We start from the raw sequence: 25,298 nt of genomic DNA on the forward strand, positions 1-25,298 counted from the left end.
ACATCAAACGTAGACTGATTTTTTAAAATTTACTTTAAATAATTAACTTTTTTTATAATTTACATTAAAAACTGACCTTAATTAGACAACTATTGAAAATCAAGAAGCATTGGATAACTATTTCATCCCATTGTGAGCAGAAAGCGCGAGGGCTGTGATACTGTTTACTCTCTCTTCAAAGTACTTTTAAACTTTCCCTCACAATACTTGTTTGCTATCGGACTCGTGTAAGTATTTAGCCTTGGATGGAGTTTACCACCCACTTTGGGCTGCATTCACAAACAACCCAACTCCAAGGGTAGCTCAAAGCAGAACTGTCACATTTGTTCTCTGGCCTTTCACCCTCTTTGGGCCAGAATGGGAAGTCGTACTCATTGCTGGACTTGGGACAGAGCAATAATGCCTGAAGCCACCCTAAACACTACATTGCCCCACGATCAAATAACCGCAGGCTTTGGTGTTCGGCTAATCCCTGTTCACTCGCAGTTACTAGGGAAATCCTTGTTAGTTTCTTTTCCTCCGCTTAGTGATATGCTTAAGTTCAACGGGTAATCACGTCTGATCCGAGATCGGAGTCAATTAAATAATTCGTGCATAATACATACGCAATCGGTACAAACCATAGACCAAACCAGAGGCAAGATCAAATGATTAACGTAGTATATGATAGGTGCGAATTCTCTCGGGCGAGTAATGCCACGAGAAGGCAGTGAGTAGGACTTTCCTGGGAGAGGTTATATACGCGTGGCCACGTGAGAGCATTTGGAGAGGGAGGGTGGCCCCTCCCTTATCTCGGCCTTAGCAGGGCATTCGGGGTGCCCCATGAATTTAAACCTTTCAGTACTGTTCAATTGTTCATTGCTTCCTAATTTTTCAATCCTTGTTTAGTTATAATCATTACGTAATAAAAACTGTAAAATACATACTCTTTACTTTATAATCCCTTTTATTTATTGTTTAAATTTAGCCAATGTATAAACCATATTATAATTTTCATAATGATACTATACATATTGCTATGCTATTAGCTGGTGGTATTGATAATTGTAATCAAGCTGAAACACTAATTAAATCAATATTATTTCATCAAAAACGATGGTATTCCTCAAAACATGATGATTGTTGTAATTTTAAATATTTTACACAATTTAATTCAAATTGGTTACAAGCTATAGATCGTGTTCAATCATTTAAAGGGAGTAAAAGTAAACGATTATCTATTGTATTTCATTTTATTGTTGATCAATTACCATATGAATTTATGTATACATTAATGTCTGATTGGACATTAGATGGAATCAGTGTACAATTTTATCAAATTAAAAATTATGAAGTAAGTTAATTTGTCCTAATTTTATTTATTTATTTAAACACATAAATATTGGTACAAAGAGGCACCAGATATATACGCCACACAAATCTCACTTGATTTATGTGAGGGCTGTGATACTGCCCAGGTGCCCAAACTGAAGCAGATGGTTTTCTTAGGGAGCCACACCCGGAACCTTCGACCTAAAGGTCTGATCCACATGGCAGTGGAGCATCGTAAGGAGATGCAGTCCCATGGTAGCCGGTGACCAACGATTGATTCATACGCCATTTGTTCCTTCAGAATACTGGAACCCATGTGCACTATTGGTTTGGAATGAGGGTTTTCCAACTCCCCTAGATGGACTTTTCGTGTCCACCAACCCGGTTAAAGCTCTGGACATTCGCTTTTCGTCCTCTCAATTTCGTAAACAACACCCGTGCGAGAAGGCAGTGAGTAGGACTTCCCTGGTAGAGGCTATATACGCGTGACCATGTGAGAGCATTTCGAGAGTGAGAGGGGACTCTCACCACCTTCGGTCATACCAGGGCATAACGTTTATCAAATATTATTATAGTCTAAGTAATCGTTTAGAAAATTATACATTTTTTATGCTTTTTCATGGAGTTTTGTTCTTTGAGTTGAAGAATAAAACTCTATCAAAATCATCCAGCTGAGCTACAAATCTTCTCCACCATCTCAAGTTTTTTATACTTTATCCAATGAGTTTCCACATGAATGAATTAGGTTGATAAGATTTTAAATGATAAGATCAGTGCATGAAATCAAGTCATAAGTTCTTGATATCAATAAATCTCAACAAGTTACCTGTTTTTTGTTTGTTTTAACACATCATTATGTATATTAATCGCACAAACTATTAAGCCGCGTTTATGAAAAGTTTACGATCATTCGCCGTACAACTTACAACAAAGTACGATCAAAGACATTGTGATGACTGACAGTATGCGTTGAAAAGAATGATCATTGTTCAGATGCCGATTCCTGAATTACTAACATCTAACTGGTGATCACTCATTATTTATAGTCAGGATCGATCAAGAAATAAGAAACGGAAACTTGTTGAAATACTTTGTGCTGAGAATTCTATATTGTACCAAAAATATAATATTGAATAAAGCCATTAATAATAATAATAATAATAATAGTAATAATACATAACCTTACACAAATTACTAGTCATAATTATTCCCAGTGAATTCTTCTGTACAACAAAACCTGTCATTAAAAGTTTTTTTTATTTGACATAATTAATTACTTTAGAATTGACTAGTTGTACTGACTGTTTGAGTGTTCAGAACATTGTCAAATCAGCTAGTGAGATATATCGGCAGTCCATAACTGTTTAAATTCTGAGAAACAGTGTGGGGTATGCTACTTATGTTGACAGACATAAGTAGTATGTAACACCAATCAGAAATGGAATGACTGGCAGCAGAAGATTGAATTGAAGAGAACAGGATTGTAAACAAAGAACAATTGTAATAAAAACAGAATTGAAAGAATCATGAAGTATGTAAAGGGCAACACTGTGATGATGTGGAAATAATTTATTTAATAAATGGTTTTCATATTTTACGAAAGCATTCTTTAATTTCGTATCAATCAACAAATTGGTTTTCCCTACCTGAAGTCTTCCTTCACTACAACAGTATCTAAAAAGCGTGTGATTTCTCCTTTTCTGACCGTTGTTATCTACAGTCCACATTCGTTATCCGAATGACTATTGAACGTATAAACGATCGTTCAGCAGTACCTTTTATGCTAACTAGATTCTGTTAGCTATTTATATCGAAAGTAGACAATCATAAAACATTTATGAAAGACAGTTGTTTCGGTTGTTACTTCTTATCCCATCCATATTTTCTAATATTTTCTCATACGATAATTTATTGGAGTGTGCGTTGGGAAGGTAGTCCGAGTCTGATACCAATATACACACTTCCTATACACCAGTTGTTGTAACTCGTGGCCGAGTGGATGCCTTGTTAACGTATAACGTGGTAAGACCGCCAATCTGAGAGCAGTGAATTATCGATTGGAACAGTGACACACGGAAACCGTACGAGCGGTTTAGAGTACGTATCGATCCTGCTTTTGCCTAGCCCAGCCAGTTAAGTCCAGAACAGCCTCTGCGGTATGAATCATTGTATTTCAATCATACTGAGTTTATATACCAAACAGACTGACCACATCGTACCAATAAAGTAGAAAATAACATTTAGCCAAATGTGGCTGTGAATGTGGGAGGCAGTAATTAATAGAGTAGGGATAATTCAAGAATGGTAAATCGTTTAATAATAGTTTATAGTTCAAAATAAAGCTCATGATAAGGGGAACATGAATACGAATAGTTTAGTTATTTAGCAATTGTATGATAAAAAATATATGCCTAATATTGGTTCATAAATAAATCCCAAAGTTATTATTCATTATCCTTATCAGAGCATAAAACCAATTCATCCTAATACTTGGATATAAAAACTAAAAGTGAGTAGGAAGCTTTCATCGTCAAACGCCAATCAAGATATAAACGCAAACTCGTTTCTGAATATAGACATGTTTAAGGCAACTTTTCACTCAGTAGCGTACATCTGTTTCCTTCGGATAATCAAGCTAGATTTTGACCAGCTGCGTGTACCAGTCGGTATAATGTAGAAAACTAAACAGAAAATAACTTTATTTGAAAATAGATGACTCAGGTTTGTCATATAAGATTTAGCTTCAGTAAATTAATGAAAGTAGTTATCAGTGTTTTTACTTACATAATTGTCTAATGTTTAAAAAGTCATGTAATGAAATACTTAAAAAGTTCAACTTATTGAGAAATAATTTTGAAACCAATTTCCCTGCAGAAATTTTAAGACGCTTTGAGTTAATGTGAAAGAGCCTATGATGTCATTATATAGTTAGAAGGGAAGCATACGAGATGCACACATACACGCACGCCATACTCATTGATAATCTAAGGTGTTAAGGACTAGTTTTTTCGTTTGTTCAGTTATATCTAACACAGATCATGATACTGGAGTTGCCTTGAATAAAACGGTGATTTGGTCACTGATAAATGTTGGAGTATAATAAAAAATGACAGCTCCATAGATACACGATAATGGTATGTCACTTAGATTCCAACGGGTATAATTACGAACAGCATGAAGGCTATGTAGGAACATTTATGAAGTTAGTAGGTATCATTACCAAGGTTTAGGATTCGAAATGCTCAACGAAAAGTTCCTAACTCAGTTTGTTTACTTGTTCATTCAAAATTAAGTATCATAAAACAGAAGGGGTTTTATGGATATTATAGTAATTTTAATAGTTGAGATCATGAGTCAGTTGGAGCTAGACCACCATGGAAAACCTGCAAGCACTGGACGGCCGTTTTGTCCTATTGTGGGATTCCTCAGCAGTGCACATCCACGATCCCGCCTCGTGAGATTCGAACCCAGGACCTATCAGTTTCAATAGGACGAAACGACCGTCCAGTGCTTCCAGGTTTTCCATGGTGGTCTATTTTCAATTGATTCATGATCTCAACTATTAAAATTATCATAAAACAGTCAGTATGTTACTAATGAGTCTCAGTTCCGTTAGTAGTTTTTCTTACTAACTTTATATACCCGGAACTATGTGCCATTTAGTAAGCTATAAACCAAAATAATGCTATTAAACACAGAAACGGTGAAGGTTTCTGTTATAACACTCTGTTTTCCTCGTCTACACAAATGGCACGATAATTTGCCTTAGACATATATCTAAACTCGACACTCTTCCAGGGTCTATTCTGCAGGACTTCAGCAAAACTCAGATCAAGAACACCTGACTAGCCTGACTAGAACGTAAGTGTATTTCCACACCAAAAACCGAAAACAATCACACTAGTAATAAGGGTAGAAGAATAAACAACTCATCTAACATCTGTCAGACTGTCTACTAATCTGACTAAGCAAGCAACCAATCATTATTATCCTCACCCACATATTAGTTTCTTTTGAAGATTCCGACCCCACCATTGAGTTTTGCTTGAAATCATGATGTCCAACATGGGACTTCTCTAAAGAATACTATACCACTAAAAAACACAACATGAGTTATTTGTATTTTAGAGGCTCTGTCAGAGATGCAATCAGAAAGAAACCATTTGTTTGAAATAATTACACAAGGAATAAATTACAACACACAATATAAATTAACGACTAGAATACTGCTGAGTCAAAAAGGTACTATCTATTAGAGAAATATATATCAAACCATTCAGAATTCGTAATCTTAATGATTAATGCAGACAATACAGAATTAAATAACAAAAGGATAAAAGAAACAGTATTGCAAGTGAGAAAAAGAACTGGAATAAAGTGCTAAACTTTAGATATTTTCAAGACTGGTAGTTCATTACGACGTGAAAACATTCTACCCATAAATACACTTAGTAATGTTTGTTTGAATCTTCCCGTTGATATTCAAAACTGCAACTGGTCAGTCTCTTATTGGCATATGTGCATACTATGCGTATTACCTCGATATAGCCTTAATTTACAAGCATGGCAAGCAAAGATAGATAGATGCAAGTCACTATCCATCTTTGCTTATTTTACCCATAAGTTCTCAAAAATAAATGATAATAACATAATCTACTAAATAATAAAAATATTTTTTGTTGCATCTAAATGAGTAGAGAAATTTGTATTTCCGACGTTTCGCAACTTGATGTAAGTCATTTCTTCGGAGTTAATAAATAACCGATTATTTGTTAACTCTAAAGAAGTGACTTACATCAAGTTACGAAACGTCAGAAATACAATTTCAGGATACAACAAAATAAATATTTTTATTACTAACTCTTTACCCGATGTTCAATTTATTTGAAACTATCAAATCCATCCTTGATACTGATACCCATAATCTACTGAATATTAATTCGTGAGAAAGATGGTGTACGAAAAGGTGAGCAAAGAGTGGATCCTTGGTGCTTTATTACATATTTATGCATTAATCGAGCTGATTTACGATACTTATTTTGATGATTATTGTTTTAGACTACACATGGATTATCACTTATTTTACTATTCTTTTTATTAGGAACGGATCAAATCATTTAAATCTTCACATCCCACTGGACATAAAAATTATCTCAAGTTATTAATTACACAAATTTTACCTAATGAAATCAGGAAAGTAAGCTAATGGTTTATGCACATTATTTTTTTAAAAAAATTATTAGTATTTTTGTGATTGCAGAGATATATGACAGTCCTCTCTGTTGTTTCAGTTATTTTATTGTTGTGTCTGCTATGACTTATAGTCACTGACCATTATGATGTGATAAAAACACTAACCAGAATCTTTTCAGCACCAATGACCTTGGATAGCCGGTTGACATCTAATTGCTTTACGATTCTCTAGCTTCTTTCTTTGCGCTCTCCATTTAGACTGGAATAATAGTAATAAACCTCCAACCACCATGTTACCTTAATATATATAGTGCACGCAGTGTCGAGCCACCTAGACTGGTGGCCACATTGCAACTTGATCGATAGCATTCGATCAGCACTAAGGACCTGACACGCATGAGATTGATCACCACCCAGTGATCAATCAATTGTGATTACATCTCAGTCCAACAGGAGGTTGGTCACGGCCCAAATAGCTCAGTGGTAACATCTGTGACTGTGAAGCTGAGTGACACGGGATCGAATCCGCCAGGGAGCATCAGTTCCCTCAAGATTACAGGTACACCTTGCTGACGAGTGCCAAGTAGCACGAAACCCGGGTCCAGGGTTTCCTGTTGACCACCTCCAACCACCATGTTACCTTAATAGTAATCAGCTTCTACTATATGAATATTATATTTCAAAGATACGTAGTTTATATACAGAGATACCATAACAATAGTACATTATCAAGCTAGAAAGTTGGTGTAAATAAGGGAAGATGTGAGGAGTAGACTGGTAACAAATTAGGAACAGTAAATCATATAACAGTAGTTAATGAGTCAAGCAAAAGGTCATAATAAAAGGAATAAAAACATGATAATCTAGTTGCTCTATAATTATACAATAAGAATATATATATGACAATAGTCCATAAATTAGTCCTGGAACTTACCATTCATTCGGTCTTCTTTGTACATAACAGTATCAAATAGATTCGACTATTATACAAATGAAAAAATGTATACTTTATATTTAAAAAACTCATAACCTTTAACGATGAACAATATAAATAATAATTTGCGGTTACACTGGCCTCCTACTTTGAAACCTTGTATATAGAAAGATAAATCTGTAGAACGAAATGTTTACTATGTTTAGTAGTGACCAGCTTTTATGTAGCAAATAAGCTACTCTGAAAATGATAGTCAGTCTTCTGCTTCGAAATTGATCATTTTCAGCTATACAGATCTACAAACGACCTGTATGACAGGTTAGCATTTTCAAGAGACAAATGTTAAGACCATTTGAGCTTTGTTTGATTGTCATGATGGGTGAGCCACTGTACTACGTCAAATTAGAAGCTCCGTTAGAGTGCCATGAGTGCACACTTCTGAACAGTCCCATTCTAAAACGAGACGACCATGCTGTGTTCCCAGGTTTCTTATGCAGTAATATACTTGATTACTTACTCCTGTTACCCCCTGTACAGAACAGGCTCCTGGTCAGCAATCTCTAACCAAGTTTGTCCTCAGACCTCCTTTATATTTCTTCTTAATCGATATTCATTCTTTTGATGTCTGCCTCCGATTTCCGACGTTATGTGTCCTTGACTTAGCCACTTTTACTCCTGCTTTCAAAATTCCAAGTTAGAGCTTGCTCCGTGATGCTATCTGATGGTTTCCGTAATGCATGTCCTATCCACCTCCAGTGTCTTTTCCTAACTTCTTCTCTAGCTCGAAGTCATTTTGTTCTCTACCATAGTAGGCTGTTGCTGATGGTATCTGGTCAGTGGATATTCAGTATCTTGCGCAGACAACTGTTTGTAAATGCTTGTACCTCTGTGATGATGGTTGTGGTAGCTCTCGAAGTTTTAGCTCCGTACAGTTGGATTCTCACTTTGATACTGATCGACAGTTATTCTAAGTTCCGTGCGTTGTTCAACTGTAGAAATGATGTACTTGATTTGACAGTCCTTTCCTTCACATTTACATCAGATCCTCCTTGTTTATCAATGATGCTGACCGGGTGCGTGAATGATTTCACATCTTCCACAGTTTCTCCATCAAGTGTGATTGTTTGGGTGTTCTCCATGTTGTGGTAGAGGATCTTGCCTTATCCCTTGTGTATGTTGAGACCTGCCGATGCAGAGGCTTCTGTTACATTGGCTGTCTTCATTTGAATTTGTTGGTGTGTATGGGATAGGAGAGGTAGGTTATTTGCGATCTCCAAATCGTCTAGTCGATTCCGAACTATCCATTATATTTTGTGCTTTCATTGAGATGTGTACGCCTTAATGATCCAGTCGAGCACCAGAAGAAAGAGAAAGGGCGAGATTAAGCAGTTTTGTCTGACTCAGATCCTCAAGAGGAATGCATCTGTGAGTTGTCCTCTATTCACAACTTTGCAGTGTAGTCTGTCGTTTAAATTATGTAGTGTTGACGATCAACTACACCCTTCCATAAAATTTGTCTTCGTCGTTTTCGTTGCTATCATTTGTGGTGCATAACATTGAATAACATTCATCATAATCCCCTTCTTCTTTGCTTTGAATAAAGCTTTGATAATCCTGGATCCATGAGATCCCCATCCTATAAGTGATTTACGTGCTTCTTTAGACAGCATCAGCGCAACCCTTTGTGTGTACGAAGGGTTATCTTCTTCATGACCAGAGTACAACAGTATCTCTTCTGAAGCTAATCTTTTCTGTCCAGCTTGCGTGCAATTAGTTTCACTTATTCCAAACACTGGCAGGTTGTGTCTTTTCATTTCTTCAGCTACCTGAATAGTCTTCACTGTGTCCTTCATTGTGTGGGCACTTCCCAGACCTCTGTTAACTATTGCTCTGGTTGTAAGAGAGCTCACTGGCATCGTGACTTGAAAAGAGTCTGAGCTTACACCATGAGGCGTCATAGCTCCTCTAAATGAAGACCTTACAACTCCCAGGATAGTTTAAATGGTTAAAATGATTTTTTCGGTCAGAGTCTTTGACAAACCCTGTTTGTACGGAGTCAGGTTATCAATTCCATATCTGATCCACCTCCTTTTATCCGGTCTTCAGATTGTTAGTAACCTTAGAAGGGCTCCAGGTGGAGTTTGTTGATCCTAAGTGATTTTTGAAACCTATAAAAATCAATTAACAAGTTTCCTGGAGGTAACTCACTGATAGACCGCCTCAAAAGACACAAAATTGGAGAAATATAACTTTATTAATACCTACGATCTCCAATATATATAAAAAATTTAAATCAGTAAACGTTTTTTCCTTCATTTTAATACCAATTTTATTCATATGGAAAACGTGCTATACGTTTTTCATTGCAACTAAAATTTTCACAATTTCCACCAAGTTAGCTGTGGTAGAACAACGAATATCATAGTTATTTTATGAATTACTCTATAAAACTGAAGGAAATGAACTATATACGACATGTCGTTTCTGATCAAGTCGGATGTAAGGTGGTGGTTAGAGGCAGAGTACAGAAAAGTCTGAACCTAGGTTTTGTAGTCTTTGGTACTTTTCAGAAGTGTATCTCTAAGCTTGAGTAAATCGATTTCCCCTGGAGGACATGATACTGTCTCATCCAGATTCACGGTCAGGGATGTTAACACTTTGTTATTTGAGCCATGACTGACCTCATGTAGGGCTGAGATGTATTTACAATCTATTGATCATTAAGTAGCGATCAGCGTCATGTATACTAAGTCCTTCTTAATGTTGATCGAATTCTGTCGATCGAATAGCAATGCGACAACTATCCTGAATAACCCGATATCGGTGTCAGAAGTTCTGATTGTAACCATCATTACCTTGTTTATTTACTTATGAGTCCGGTACAATAGGTTGTCTGAAAGTTGACCACACAAAACGAAATGACAATATCACACAGGATTAGAAAAGAAAAGACTATACAAGCAGTTGATAATGTCGACAAAAAAGAATGACTCATCAAGAACGAAACCAAGATAGATTTCACTTAATTATACAAAATATTCTATTGTTTGTGAAAGACATCTCAGGGAATTTTAATGGAATCTCAAATGACTTCCATCTTGAGACCTGCTTGATTGCATATCTTGAACCAGTGAGTTACGAGATTTTTAGAATTCCATTTAAAGTCAAACAACGAATCAACAGAAGCCAACATAACGCATCAATCTTTCGTTTAAATATGACAATTTGATAAATTACCAGCTTTAAACTTATACCTCCCAGTTCCACTTGTATACCGGTGGAATACATTCGTTTCTAAGTTGATATAACTATAGTCGCCATGCTTATTTTTCTCCATCACCAATCACCTTACAAATACAACAATAATTAATAATATAACGAATAACAAAAAAGTTGTGTACTTGATCAAGTCCTGACTGAAGCAGTTACCTATTGATTATATTAAACTCACTTATTATTCTATCCCCGAAACTTAAATGTTCATATTTTGATCTTATTTAGGTTTTTGGCTGTTCATAATTTAAGAGTTTTAGCTCCTCCAATGAAACAACTGTTGATTATTCTTTGATTTGTCATAATTTTGTAATAAATAAAAAGTCCCAACAGAAAAAATTTACTCTTAATAATCTAGAAACTTTCAAGTAATCTAAGATGGATAGTGACTAGCAAAAGAATCCAGGATGCGCGTTTCGTCCTATTTGGGACTCGTCAGCTGGATGTACTTGCATCTCAGAATTGATGTTCACTCTGAGACTTGAACCCAGTACCTTTTGCTTAAAACGCCAACGTGTTATCCATATGCCAATTATAGACTGACCAGTTGCAGTCCTAAACATCAATGGGAAGATTCAAAACAAACAATAATAAGTGAATTTCAAGCAATCTGTTTTTAAAACATTACGGCAAACTAATTCTTCATTTCAGTACTGAGTGTTATCCAAAATCATTTTACTTCGTATATTCTTTTTAAAAAAATTAGGTTATTGTACTGGATACAGATATATTATTGAATGATGATATATCAAATCTATGGAGCTTATTTGATGAGTTCAACAAGGATCAAGTAAGAATAACTTAATCATTAGCATAATCTTATTTGTAGTAATTTTAATAGCTGAATTCATGAGTCGATGTAAGCTAGAACACCATGAAAAACCTGGTTGGATGGTACTACTCAACAGCGCTAACCTACAGTATTCGAATCCAGGACCTTCTGTCTCGCGCGTGAACGCTTAACCTCTAGACCACTGAGGCGACATTCAACGGTGTTAATGTCTAACTTCCATCGACCCATGAATATTTGCTCAATCATACATCCATTGTCTGAGGTAGATACCTGTCTCTACGTGACACGGATTGGACTCCACTGGTCATAACAATTTTTTGTAACAGTATATTTCTATACAATTAATTGTTTTATCTTTTTCTTAAACCATAACACTTAGCAGTATACAATTATAGATAATTGTTAAGTGGAGATCATTTCAATGACTATTCAAACCTATTCACCAACTTCTATTCTGTAGGGATCATGTCAAATTGAAATGAGAAAATAATAGAATCATACAGTGATCATTTTCTACTTTATAAAGAAGTCAATGGAAATTAACAGTTAAATTGTGCTGTATACATATTCCATTCTGACTTCATTTACCAAATGTTGGCAAGTTGATATAACGAATGGTTTAAAATAGTCTTCTCTCTCTCCCCGTATAATACACTATATTAGGTTGGATACTTGAACGGTACACAATACAGAGACTAGTTCATGTTATATCATATAAACGATTCATAACCAAGAATAAATAACCATAGTAAATGCAGATGATACTTTATTCCACACAATAACAACCTGTCACTCTAAGTGAGTTCGGAGTAGAAATCAATGACAGGAAGGGGAATCACAAGGTAATAGTCGGTAGAATAAGTGCCTGTTTATCCATCCTCAGTGACCAATAACATTCTACTCTTACTACCATATATCACAAGAATTTGAGAACGTTTTGTGATACTCAATTTTAAAACATGTTAAGAACTAAGTTTGTAAACAAACAAATTTAATGGCTAATAATGAATCATAGATAGTTCATAGTTAAAACCCTTAGGATATGTTATATAATATTAATTACACTTCATAGGATCATTATAGCCTCAAAAGTTCCATCTCAGCAAATCTCCGTAATGCTAATAGCGAATTCTCAATGTATCTCATCTCAATAGTTCGTGATCACTTAATCAATCGTAGTCAAGAAAGCACTCAAGTTAGCTTTAAGTTAAAGTTAAACAAAGAGAGAGAAATGTTTGAGCAGACTAGCTGAAGAACTGGTCCCATCAACACGATGCGTATGACAAGATTCCAAAGCTCACTATAGTTTGTTATTCTATTTTCAAGTATTTCGGTTCATTAAAACTGAAAAACCTCGGAACCATACTTTGAACATCTACTGAATTACGTATTTTTCAGGATTTACTTATTGTTACAAGGCTACTGATTCAAACTGATCATTACTGATAATCAGAATGTTTTTAACAATTAAAATAGTTTATTAAAGTTTGTTTCATCTCCTCGTTCTTGTGTATACAAGACAATTTGAAAACTGTCCACTTTTAAATAATTTCACAGTGTATCGGTATTGCTGCGGAACAGAATCCAACTTTCTACAGTAATATGGGACAAAGATTTTGGCCAACATTGGTAAGTCTGGATTTTTTTATTGGATGAACGTTTGTAGGTTTGATTATAAAGTGAATATATAGATGTATATATGTATATTTTTTACGTTAAATTTATCGTAAATGGGAATAAGAATTTATTTATTAACCCAACCAGGTCTGTTGGGAGATATCAACTCAATGAAGACATTGGTGAAATGGTTGCTCAACTTCGTGGATTGATTGAAGTTAGACATTAACACCGTTGGATGCCGGCTCAGTGGTCTATCGGGTAAGTGGTCGCGCACGAAACTCGAAGGTCCTGGGTTCGAATCTCGAGAGGCGGGATGGTGGATGCGCACTGCTGAGGAGTCGCACAATAAGACGAAACGGTTGTCCAGTGCTTCCAGGTTTTCCATGGTGATCTAGCTTCAAATGACTCATGATTTCAACTATAAATAATTGTGTCTTGTTGGGCACAATATGGTGAAATGAATTTGGATTTTTCTACATAATACAGGAATTGATCTATTCACCGAGAGATTCGTGAATATATAATGTGTCCAACTAATCAGTTGCGATAAAAATATAAATATGAATAACTAATTATTATGCAATACTTTTCAGTGATTGTTTCTTTATTATCTACTTGTATTGAATATTAACTTGTGATAAAGCTACTCATCATCATTGAAATTGACTCAAGTCAACCGTAGAATATGAAATATAGGTACTTAGACGTTCACGATTTGTACATTAGTAGTAATTTGATAGTTGGATTCATCAATTAATTGAAGCTAGATCACCATGGATATTCTGGAAGCACTGGATGGCCGTTTCATCCTAGTATGGAACTCCCGAGCGGCCCGCATCCACGATCCCGCCCCGCAAGATTTGGAGCCAGAACCATCGATCTCGTGCGCGTATGCTTAACCTTTAGACCATTGAGCCGGCATCCAACGGTGTTACTGTCTAACTTCAACCTATCCATATTAGTAGTAGTTTTTGTTAATGAACAGGAATTTGACTTTGTAAGTGTTCACAGTACTAGTCATCATGGATCGATACATATGAAATTATATTTAAACTAATTAAACTAACATTTTCTTCATAAAAGCTGATCTGTTCACTTCCTTTTATATGTATATAATTGTTATGTATGCTACTTACGTCAACAAACATAATCAGAAGTGGAATGTCTGGCAGCAGACGGTTGAGAAGATCAAATCAAAGAGAACGGGAATTTGAACAGAGAGTAATTGTAGTAGCAACAAAGGAACGATGAAGTTTGAGACAATTGATGGAGGATTTGCAAATGAAAGGTTTTAATGTATCGTTTAACATTTTATAAAAGAACTAAGCAATTAAGCAATCGATTGGTTGTCACCATCTGAGTTCTTGTTTTCTAGTTAGTGATAGTAGAACAGTGTGTTCACTTGTACAATTATTGATTCAGATTGGTTAACTATAAATACTTTTCGGAAAGATTTTATACTTAGTATTGTATAAGAAGTCATTAATTGTTAATTTCAATGTAAATACTGAATAAAACTTGTTATACGGAAAACTGTAGGCAGTTTGAAACTGATATACCACGACGAGAATAATGAATGCTAACTGTTGGGATTTATTAATGGTCTAATATATATATATTTCTGTCGTGTAGTTGCTAGGTAACTTAACTGCGTATATTCATATTCTTCTTATTATAAACTTTATTTTGACCTATAGACTATTATTATACGATTGATCGTTCTTAAGTTATGCCCGGTTTAGTAATTATAGTCTCTCACATTCACAGCCACTTTGGGATAGATTTTGTACAAATGTTGTTTTCTATTTTATAGTGTGATGTGGTCTGTTAAGTTTGTACGTTTGAAATACATGATTCATATCGCAGTGGCTGTGATTGGTGTTCTAAGCTCAACAGGTAGGTCTAGGGAGGAGGAAGAACCGAGAAGGACTCTAAACTGTTCGTACGGGTTTATGCGTTGTTGGTCCGGTTGATTATATAATAATAGGGCACGAGGCCACAAGTTATAATAGAAACCAAAATAATAAACTGATTTATACTTATTATAATAAAAAAAATGATGTTGGGTAGTGGTACCGTTATCACAAGATCTACTTACAGGCAAACGTCTATATCCATTGCATTTGCATAGATGTATGTTTATGTATGTGAGAGGTAGTTTCTAATACATTTATATTGACTATAAAAAGCATTGCGTGATTGTTTTACCTTATTCAGAAACATGTCAGCAGAGGATGGTATTCTCTATCGCAGAATACATCAAAGAATTTATAATCCTTGTAAAAATTCCATATTACATTCATGCCAATAATCAAAAACTTAACCTAATCCTTTAAAGATAGATAACCATCGAAAACATGGAAGCATTAGACGGTCGTTGTGTCCTTACTTTCTTACTTACTTACTTATGCCTGTTACCCCCAATAGAGCATAGGTCGCCGACCAGCATTCTGCAACCCACTCTGTCCTGGATCTTCCTTTATAGTTTTATCCAATTTTGTTCATTCTTCTCATGTCTGTCTCCATTTCTCGAAGTAATGTGTTCTTTGGCCTTCAGGATTTCGTCTGAGGGCTTTTCTTGTGACGCAATTGGGTGATTTCCTCAATGTGTGTCCCATCCACTTCCAAAGCTTCTTCCTGATTTCTTCCTCCGCTGAGATCCGGTTTTTTCTCTCCCACAGTAGGTTGTTGCTGATAGTGTCTGGCCAACGGATCCGAAGTATCTTGCGTAGACAACTGTTAATAAACACCTGTATCTTCTGTATGATGGCCTTCGTAGCTCTCCAGGTTTCCACTCCATACAATAGAACTGTGTTGACATTTGTACCGAAAATTCTGACTTTAGTGTTGGTTGACAATTGTTTTGAGTTCCAGATGTTCTTCGATTGTAAATATGCTGCTCTTGCTTCGCCGATTCGCACCTTCACATCTACATCAGATCCACCGTGTTTATGAATGATGCTCCCCAGATATGTAAATGTTTTCACATCCTCCAAAGCTTCTCTGTCAAGTGTAACTCGATTGGTGCATGCTGTATTGTATCGGAGAGTTTTTCTTTTCCCTTTGTTTATATTGAGACCTACAGCTGCTGAGGCTGCTGCTACACTGGTCGTTTTCTCCTGCATTTGTATTTGCAAAGTTTAAATCGTCCAGCTGCATCCTAGATGTCCGTTGTATCCCGTGCTTCCCTCCAGTTGTTGATGTCTTCATGATCTAGTCGATCACCAGGACAAAGAGAAAGGGTGAGAGTAAGCAACCTTGCCTTTGTTTTGAAAAAGGCTTTGATGATCCTTGGTCCATGAGATTCCCATCCTATAAGTGCATTTCGTGCTTGTTTGGACAGCATCAATGCCACTCCTTGTGTATGTGGGGCATTTTCTTCTTTATGGCGTGAGTATAACAGAAGTTCCCTTGAAGACAGTAGTTATTGTCCATCATGCGTCCAATGTGTTTCACTGATCCCAAGCATCTCCAGGTTGTATTTCCTCATTTCTGCAGCAATTTGGAAGACTCTCCCGGTTTCCCACATTGTCCGGACGTTCCGTGTACCTATAAAAATTGTTGCTCTGGTTGTTAGAAGGGACATCAACCTCGTGACTTCCGAAGGAACTTGGCTTTCACCATGAGGCGTCATAACTCTTCTAAATGAAGAACTTCCGACTCCCAGGGCAGAGTTTTAATGGTTTGAATAATTTTTTCTGGTTAGAGATTTTTTAGCGAGTTAGTTTTTTATGGGATGGGATCGCTAACCCCATGCTCAACCCTCCTTCTTTATCCAGCATTGGGACTGGCAGTAGCCTCCGAAGGGATACAGGCGAAGTTTCTTTTTGTCCTAGTACGGGACATTTTAACAGTATACACTCACTGTTCCGTCACTTGGGAATAAACTCAACACCTTTAGTATCAAATGTAAACGCCTAATCTCTAGACCGTCTAATCATGATCTAATAGTATACTAGTCTTATCTAAGTGTTCTCGAAAGAGATCTAAGATCTTGAATGTTCACTTCTGCAAAGCCATATACTGGAGCAAAACTCCAAATTCTCTATGGTTATCTAACTTAAACTTTTCATGATCTTATTCAAATTCAATAATCTCTATAACCACTATACTGATTGATTGAGTTGATTGATTAAGCTACTAATCTAATTTGTTTCATGTAAGCATGAATAATTTTTAATTAATTCTTTATGTTTCCTTTTCACTAATATTTCTGGGGAAAAACAACTTACAACAATGAAATAATCAAGGGTTACGGTTATAATTCTGGTATTCTATTAATTCATTTAACTAAATTACGGGCAAGAGGTTGGGATGAAATTTGGATGAAAACTGCATTTAATTTAATTGAAGAAAAACGAATTTTACCAACCGGTGAACAAGTAAGCAATAGATTAATTAATTAATTATTCATGAAAACTAGTTATAGACGTGTTGTCTTTTGTTTTTCTATGTTAATTCAGAAGGGAGTTTTGTGGAGATTATAGTAATCTTATAGTTCAAATCATGAGTCAATTGAAGCTAGACCACCGTGGAAAACCTGGAAGCACTGAACGGCCATTTCTTCCTATTATGGGTCTCATCAGTAGTGAGCATCTTAAAATTCTACTTCATAACAATAGCGGTGTGGTAAGCGATTTTAAGAAAAAAAGAAAATAAAACTCTGAGGTCCATTGGATTTTTTAAATGAACCTCAGTTTCACTCAACTATTTTGTATTCTCTCTTAACTCTTGACTATTCAAATAGGATGGTAAAAAGTTACATATGAATCCATGTAAAACAAATAAGTATGTGTCGATAATAAAAATGATTCAGTTGACTATAGATAGGTGACATTGTAGTGGCTGATACTATATCAAGCCTACATAGGTTATTCCAGCTTCTGGACGGACCAATTAATTAATTCTTCTCAAGCAACATTTTGACTTTGTCAATTATTCACCTAATAACCCTGACTGTTTCTATGTGATCATATGTATGTTATCTACTTGCCCTATTCATTACGTGTCTGTAATTTATTTTTGTCTGAATATAAATATTGAGTCATACTTGATCAAAATAGGTTGGTTCACTCGTCATCTGCACTGTGTGTCACTTTGTCTAGTTTCGCTTCTTTCGATTTGTTTCTCTGATTGTCATCCTGGATCAATGAGTGTGCGAAACACATGTATGTATTTGGCTTATTTTATCCTGCTATTCTCTAACGCGAGTTAAGTCTTCAAAAATTCACCAGGGTTAGTGGCATGTTTATTTCGATAACAACCACTATACGATTTAACAGGAGTCAGATACAGGGTCACTAAAAGACGATCGAATCCAAGTGAGTAATTGATTTACGATCTCTCCCTGCCCACACTTACATCGATCTTATCATGTGGCCCCTAAGATATCAAATAATTGGTTTGTTTTTGATTAACTATTGATCTCTATTTATTATTATCTAAACACAAATGTTGATACTAAGGGGCACCAGATACATATGCGCCACACAAATCTAATTTGATTTGTTTGAGGGCTGCGATACTACCCGGGTGCCCAAACCGAAGCATGATGATTTTCTTAGGGGTCCACACCCGGAGCCTTCAACCTAAAGGTCTGATCCACAAGACAGTGAAGCATCGTGTGGAGATGCAGTCCCATGGTAGCCGGTGATCAACGATTGATTCATACGCCATTTGTTCCCTCAGAATACTGGAACCCATGTGCACTATTGGTTTGGAATGAGGGTTTTCCAACTCCCCTAGGTGAATCCTCCATGTCCACCAACCCGGTTAAAGCTCCGGACATTCGCTTTTCGTCTTCTCAATTTCGTAAACAACACCCGTCACGAGAAGAAAGTGAGTAGGACTTCCCTGGCACAGGCTCTATACGCGTGGCCATATGAGAGCATTTCGACAGCGAGGGCGAGCCCTCCCCACTCTCGGCCGTACCAGGGCATTTAGGGGCCGAGTACTGATCTGTAGATTAATTGAATGAAATATAAGTTAACGATTTGATCAATTAAAACCAAATGTAATAGAATATTATGCAATAGATCGTACTATTGATTTTAGTTGATAAAAAAAATATTCAAATTTAGGGAACAATAGAAAATCACTAATTTATGGTAATTTGCAAATTTTTGGCAGCTTCCAGCCATACGCACACACCATTTATTTGACCAAAATTTGTTGTGTTTAGATTTTTAGAATTGAAGGCCTTTGTTTTGATTCTCGTTTCCAGCTGTGATTGGAAATTAGTGAGGAGTCATAACCCAGTATCGCACAATGATCTAATGTCATTTGATTTTTCAAAGATTCTCCAGTTGAATTTAGTTTCTTATGAGAATTGTCTTTGAATTAAATGAATTATTGGTGACATTTTCACATTTGCTTTTCAAGTTTGTGTACTAGCACATAAAGTATTGTTACTTTCCACGATTGTTCAATTTAGATGTAGATACTTGAGCTTTTTGACTGCCCAACGATTAGGGAGAGTTAGAAAACATAGAAATATTCAGGAAGCTAAAAGTAGAAAACGGGAGCGTAGGTCTATTTAACCGAGACAAGAAAATACAGGCTAAGATGTTGATTGCGTTAATAATCGATATCTTTCAATAGCATGTCTTGTTGTTTATCTCAGGTTTACTGTTTGACTTTGAAACTGATGTCAGCACAAATACATGAAATCTCTAAACTGATTCAGATCGTCAATTGATTATTTTAGTATACTCGAACATTTGTCCGTACAGTTGGATTGGTTAGCTATCATAAGTGAGTATTAATAGTTAAGATCACACTATTACTAAATCGTATGACCTTAGACAAACTAAGTCGATTTATCGCACCGCACCATCCTTATCGTTAATTAGTATTTATCTAATATAACAACTATAGAATGTGACAAGAAATGGTGATAAGTTTTATATTATACAAGATTTTCAGTGAGTAGACAATAAAAGCCCTCTTAGATGTATATTCTTTATTCATTAGTACACATGAATATTAACTACAGTGTTATGAAGTTAGATTTCCAGAGTTATAATAAAAAGATGTTTGGAAAATCAGAACTCGTTTTGTAGAGATTTCAGTATTTTCATAGTCTCGAGCGCGAGCACTTAACCGATAGACCACCGAGCCGGTATCCAACTGGTAGGTCCTGGATTCGAATCTGACAAGGTAGGATCACGGATGCTCACTGCTGAGGAGTCCCACAATAGGACGAAACGGCCATCCAGTACTTCCAGCTTTTCCACGGTGGTCTAGCTTCAATTGACTCATGATTTCAACTATGAAAATGTTTGGAGAATTTTTACATCAATGGATGATTTTCTCTTATCGATTGATTATACGTTATTATACAGTATAACCAAGTGATAATCGCTTACAAAACCTGATCATTGATGTAAGCCCTGAAATAAACCGACATCTAGATAAGATCCTTATCCAGAAGAATAGGTTACTTCTAGCAAAATAACATGTTTATACATATAAAAATTATTTTGATTTGATTATTACCCTGAAGAATTTTGGAAACGTTTGTCTGAACAAAACATTCGAATTGAATACATTTCAACCAGATCGGTTATTTTAAACATAATTTTCATAAATATTGTCTTCCACATACTTGGCAACTAATTTCTGTTAAACGATTCATTCAAATATTGGCGAATATATGTTGCCTAGGTGACTGGATTTGATTGACTTCGACCACAGTATATATATATATATATATATATATATCCTAGTAACAATTTTATATGTTAGTCGGATATTTATTGTAACCATTGAGATAAGATGGCGGTTGGAGGTGGTCAACAGGAAACCCTGGACCCGGGTTTTGTGCTACTTGGCACTCGTCAGTAAGGTGTACCTGTAATCGTGAGGGAACTGGTGCTCCCCGACGGATTTGATCGCGTGTCACTCAGCTTCACAGTCAGAGACGTTACCACTGAGCCGAATAGCTCAGTGGTCAAGGGTTTCCTGTTGACCACCTCCAACCACTATCTTATCTCAATATATATAGTGCACGCAGTATCGAGCCACCTAGACTAGGGCCACATTGCTACTTGATCGATAGCATTCGATCAGCACTAAGAAGGATTCGACACGCATGACATTGATCACCACTCGGTGATCAATCAATTGTGATATATTGAAATCATTTTCACATGATAGTTTCATTGTCTCCTACCCCTTCCCCTTTTTATTTTTCTTACAGGATGTTATTAATGCTGTATTAAATAAAAATAAACAATGGCTATATGAGTTACCATGTAAATGGAATATTCAATTAAGTGCATTTTCAATACGTGAACGTTGTCCAGTTGTATGGGAATTTTTAATGAATAATAATGATAATTATAGAAGAGAAAAAGCATTACATGATGATATTGTATTAAAATATCCAAATGCTAAATTAATACATTTTAATGCACATGTAGAACCAGAATATTTTTTTCCTATTCCATTAAGATTTCCATTACCTAATGAGAAATCCGATGAATATCATTCAAGTAAGCAGTAATAATATTTTATTATTATCCATGAATATGTGGTGTCGGTTAATATGTTAAAGCCCGTATACCCTTATTCTAGCTTCTGGACAAGCCAATTTACCTATCCATCTTGCCCCCAAATACCCTGATACGGCCGAGAGTTGGGAGAGTCCGCTCTCCCTCTCCAAATGCTCTCACATGACCACTCGTATATAGCCTCTGACAGGAAAGTCTTACTCACTGCCTTCTCGCACGGATATTGTTTACGAAATTGAGAGAGGATGAAAAGCAAATGTCCTGAGCTTTAACAGGGTCAGTGGATATGGAGGATTCACCTAGGGGAGTTAGAAAACCCTGATTCCAAACCAATGGTGAATATGGGCTCCAGGATCCTGAGGGAACAAAAGGCGTATGAACCACATATGTTTTCGGTGCCCCCTTGTGCCATTATTTATTTGTTCAAATAAATAAATAATTAGAAGTATTCCATTACGTTACACTGTTATCCGGTTCATATGAATATGCCTTATGACGATATATATATATATATATATATATATATATATATAAGAACAAAGTATCTTTTGCTTTACACAGCATATCAATTAACACATGGGTGACCTAGATTTGTTTGACACAAAAACTGACCAAGATCAAGATTCAGTACACAATACAGACTACAAGACTATTCTTCTAATCAATCTCCATAGGTATAAGATCGTAAAGAGATTATTAAATTTCATTGAAAAGTTGAATCAATCTAAATTAGACCATAATTGATGAAACTTTCATCTGATACTTCAAGGTTATCAATCCTAATCTAACTTGAATCACTTCAAGATTTCAATGAAAATTTTGTATAACTATAAAAAACTGAAAGAAACTTTTATGACTATAAAAGAATAGGACGTATACCCATTCCTTATGATCTTATGTTCGACATTTATCACGTGAGTTATTCACCAATCGGTATACGACTTTTCCGATCTTAACACTGTACCAAATCAATGATGCTCAACTGGTATAAGCAGTCCAGCGCCCTTATTGGTTCCTTGTCCACCAAGCCCTTCCAACGGAGTCCAGAACACCAATTACAGATTCTGCTATGTGAATCATTTATTCCAAGCTTACTCGGTTTACATACCAGACAGACAGACGGCATCACACCATAAAATAGAAAATAATATTTGTACAAGATCAAGCAAAATGTGGCTGTTATTGTGGGAGACAATAATTAATAAACTGAATATAATTTAGTAACAGTAATTCGTATAATTATAATCCATAGGTCAAAATGAATCTTACAATAAGATGAATATAGATATACACAATCTAATTACTCGACAGTTAAACAATAAGAATATATGTAGAATAATATTCCACTAATAGATCCCGGAAGTTACCTGTACTTACGTCTTCACTAGGATATAACAGACATAATCTTTCCATTTAATTGAAATCAATTTGATTCATTTCATAACATATGATCAATCTATTATTCCAATACTTAACTTACTTACTTATTTATGCCTGTTACTCCCAATGAAGCATAGGCCGCCGACTTCAATACTTAACAATACACATCTTATCCTATAGCAAAGATGGATAGAGCTAGCAGTGGAATCCAGTTTGACGCGCGTTTCGTCCTATTTGGGACTCGTCAGCTGGATGTACATGCACTTCAGAGTTAATGTTCACTCTGGGACTCGAACCCAGTACCTTTCGCTTCAAACACCATCGCGTTATCCACTCGGTCACTGAGTCCTGATAGCTACTTGCTTGTGCAATGGAGTGAAGTTTAAATTGATTTAGTATTGTTTATTTGAATTATAATATATCAATCTAGTCAATGAATAACATTTGTATTTATTATTTGTATTTATAGCTATTCAATTATCAAGAAAATACTTTCAATTATATTATAATTTACGAAGTATGAGTCGACATTGTTTCCTGTGAAAAAACCAAAAAAAATGTTTTTTTAAAAGAACCGCCCATTGAAAACTGTATATTTTCCAGGATTTTTTTTTCTTTTTCAGTGTTGTAGTTTTATATCAGTTTTTTTTTAAAGTTTTCTACTTTAATTAGATAAATAAATGAAATTAAAATATCAGAAGGGGGTTTTGTGGAGATCGTAGTAATTTTATATAGTTAAGATCATGAGTCAATTGAATCTAGACCACCATGGAAAACCTGAGAAGCAGTGAACAATGGAGTTCAATCAGGTCTGTTGTGAGATATCAACTCACTGAAGACGTTGGTGAATGGTTGTTCAATTTCGTGGATTGGTTGAAGTTAGACATTAACACCGTTGGATACCGACCGGCTCAGTGGTTTATCGGCTAAGTGTCCGCGCGCAAGACTGATAGGTCCAAGGTTCGAATATTGCGAGGCGGGATGGTGGATGCGCACTGCTGAGGAGTCGCACAATAAGACGAAACGGTTGTCCAGTGCTTCCAGGTTTTCCATGGTGATCTAGCTTCAATTGACTCATGATCTCAGCTATATAAATTAAAATAAACAATTACATATTATATGTTGAGTGAATAATTCAGGTTGGTATCTGTTATATCTCGAACTTAAATTCTTAGTATGTCGCGTAATACTTGAGCACTAGAATGCTAGAACCCTCCCAAGTCGCAAAATGAGAAGACAGAAGACTAGTAAGTAGGAATGTAATTCGCAACAGTGTCAAATATGGTACAAAAATCTCATGTATTTATAGTTTTTTAGCTGAAAGTAAATCATCATTTCGGACAGCCAATAAACACATAGGGGGTCCTTCTTATTCATCCAGTAGGGGAGCTACATGTCGACATTCTTGAATGTTCATCTAGCGTTGATTGGATGGAATGTTGTCGGCTATTTTTCAGCTTCTTGAGGCTTCCTTGAGTTTGTCAACGAGCCATCCTTACAGTATCGTAATTTGATCATTATATCTTGTAAAACTGCGTATAATTTAGATTTAATCAGTAAGGTATAATGAACATAGAGTCGGACACAGATGTACACTTTTCAAAAGTAGTTTTATAACAATAACACGGTAAGATGAAGTTAACAACACAAATATTAAAGGATTTGAAATAATATGAAAGATTAATTACTAAGAATAAGGAAGCAAAGAGACAGGGTGGAAATGTATGGGACTCAAGGTCTAAGGGGAGATAAACAATTATTGCATTTGGATTATTATGAACAGTTCCGAACAATTTCAATCAAAATATTCAGTTAATTATCATAGTTATCGAGCTAACCTTGACCAATTAGACTTTATCGATCAAAAGGCTTAAGTAAATGATGAAAAAAGTCATAGACTTATCCTACATTAGTTTGGTTACTCCTAAACTTTTTCCAACCTACTTCTATCCCAGCAAACGTTGCCTGTATTACTTGCAGTTTGAGATTCGTTTCAACACGGCTTACTTGTATATATCATAAATACAGTCTAATGAATTAGTATCAACGAAGACGAATACTGATTTCCACTTATCTCATATCTTTCAGAGAATATAGATTAGTATCAGTGTTCACTATAACCGGAATGAAGTCATTTGCGTTGTATAATCTGAATAACATACTTAAATTAATTTGGAATAGTTTGCGAAGTAAAACGACTTAACATCAGCTAAGTCAAATGGAAGCTTACAATTAGGTGAATATAAAAATCTTATAAATCGAGTGCTTAATAAATACACAT

At 35.6% G+C, this 25,298-nt stretch overlaps 2 protein-coding genes across 2 annotated transcripts; both read left to right on the forward strand.

Annotated features, from left to right (window-relative positions):
* Nucleotides 1–357: 357 nt before the first annotated feature.
* Smp_202810 (uncharacterized protein) lies at nucleotides 358–552 on the forward strand (the record flags this gene model as incomplete). Its single annotated transcript, XM_018797660.1, has 1 exon — nucleotides 358–552. The coding sequence occupies one exon, from the start codon at nucleotides 358–360 to the stop codon at nucleotides 550–552; it is 195 nt and encodes a 64-aa protein (XP_018652680.1).
* A 5,801-nt stretch (nucleotides 553–6,353) lies between these two features.
* Nucleotides 6,354–23,589, forward strand: Smp_160150 (putative tata-binding protein-associated phosphoprotein; the record flags this gene model as incomplete). The annotated part of the gene is made up of 5 exons (XM_018797661.1): nucleotides 6,354–6,362; nucleotides 11,418–11,501; nucleotides 13,062–13,133; nucleotides 17,375–17,506; nucleotides 23,487–23,589. The coding sequence occupies 5 exons, from the start codon at nucleotides 6,354–6,356 to the stop codon at nucleotides 23,538–23,540; spliced, it is 351 nt and encodes a 116-aa protein (XP_018652681.1). The 3' UTR covers nucleotides 23,541–23,589.
* Nucleotides 23,590–25,298: the final 1,709 nt, after the last annotated feature.

This window comes from Schistosoma mansoni, chromosome 5 (assembly GCF_000237925.1).
Source record: "Schistosoma mansoni strain Puerto Rico chromosome 5, complete genome".
Taxonomy (NCBI): domain Eukaryota; kingdom Metazoa; phylum Platyhelminthes; class Trematoda; order Strigeidida; family Schistosomatidae; genus Schistosoma; species Schistosoma mansoni.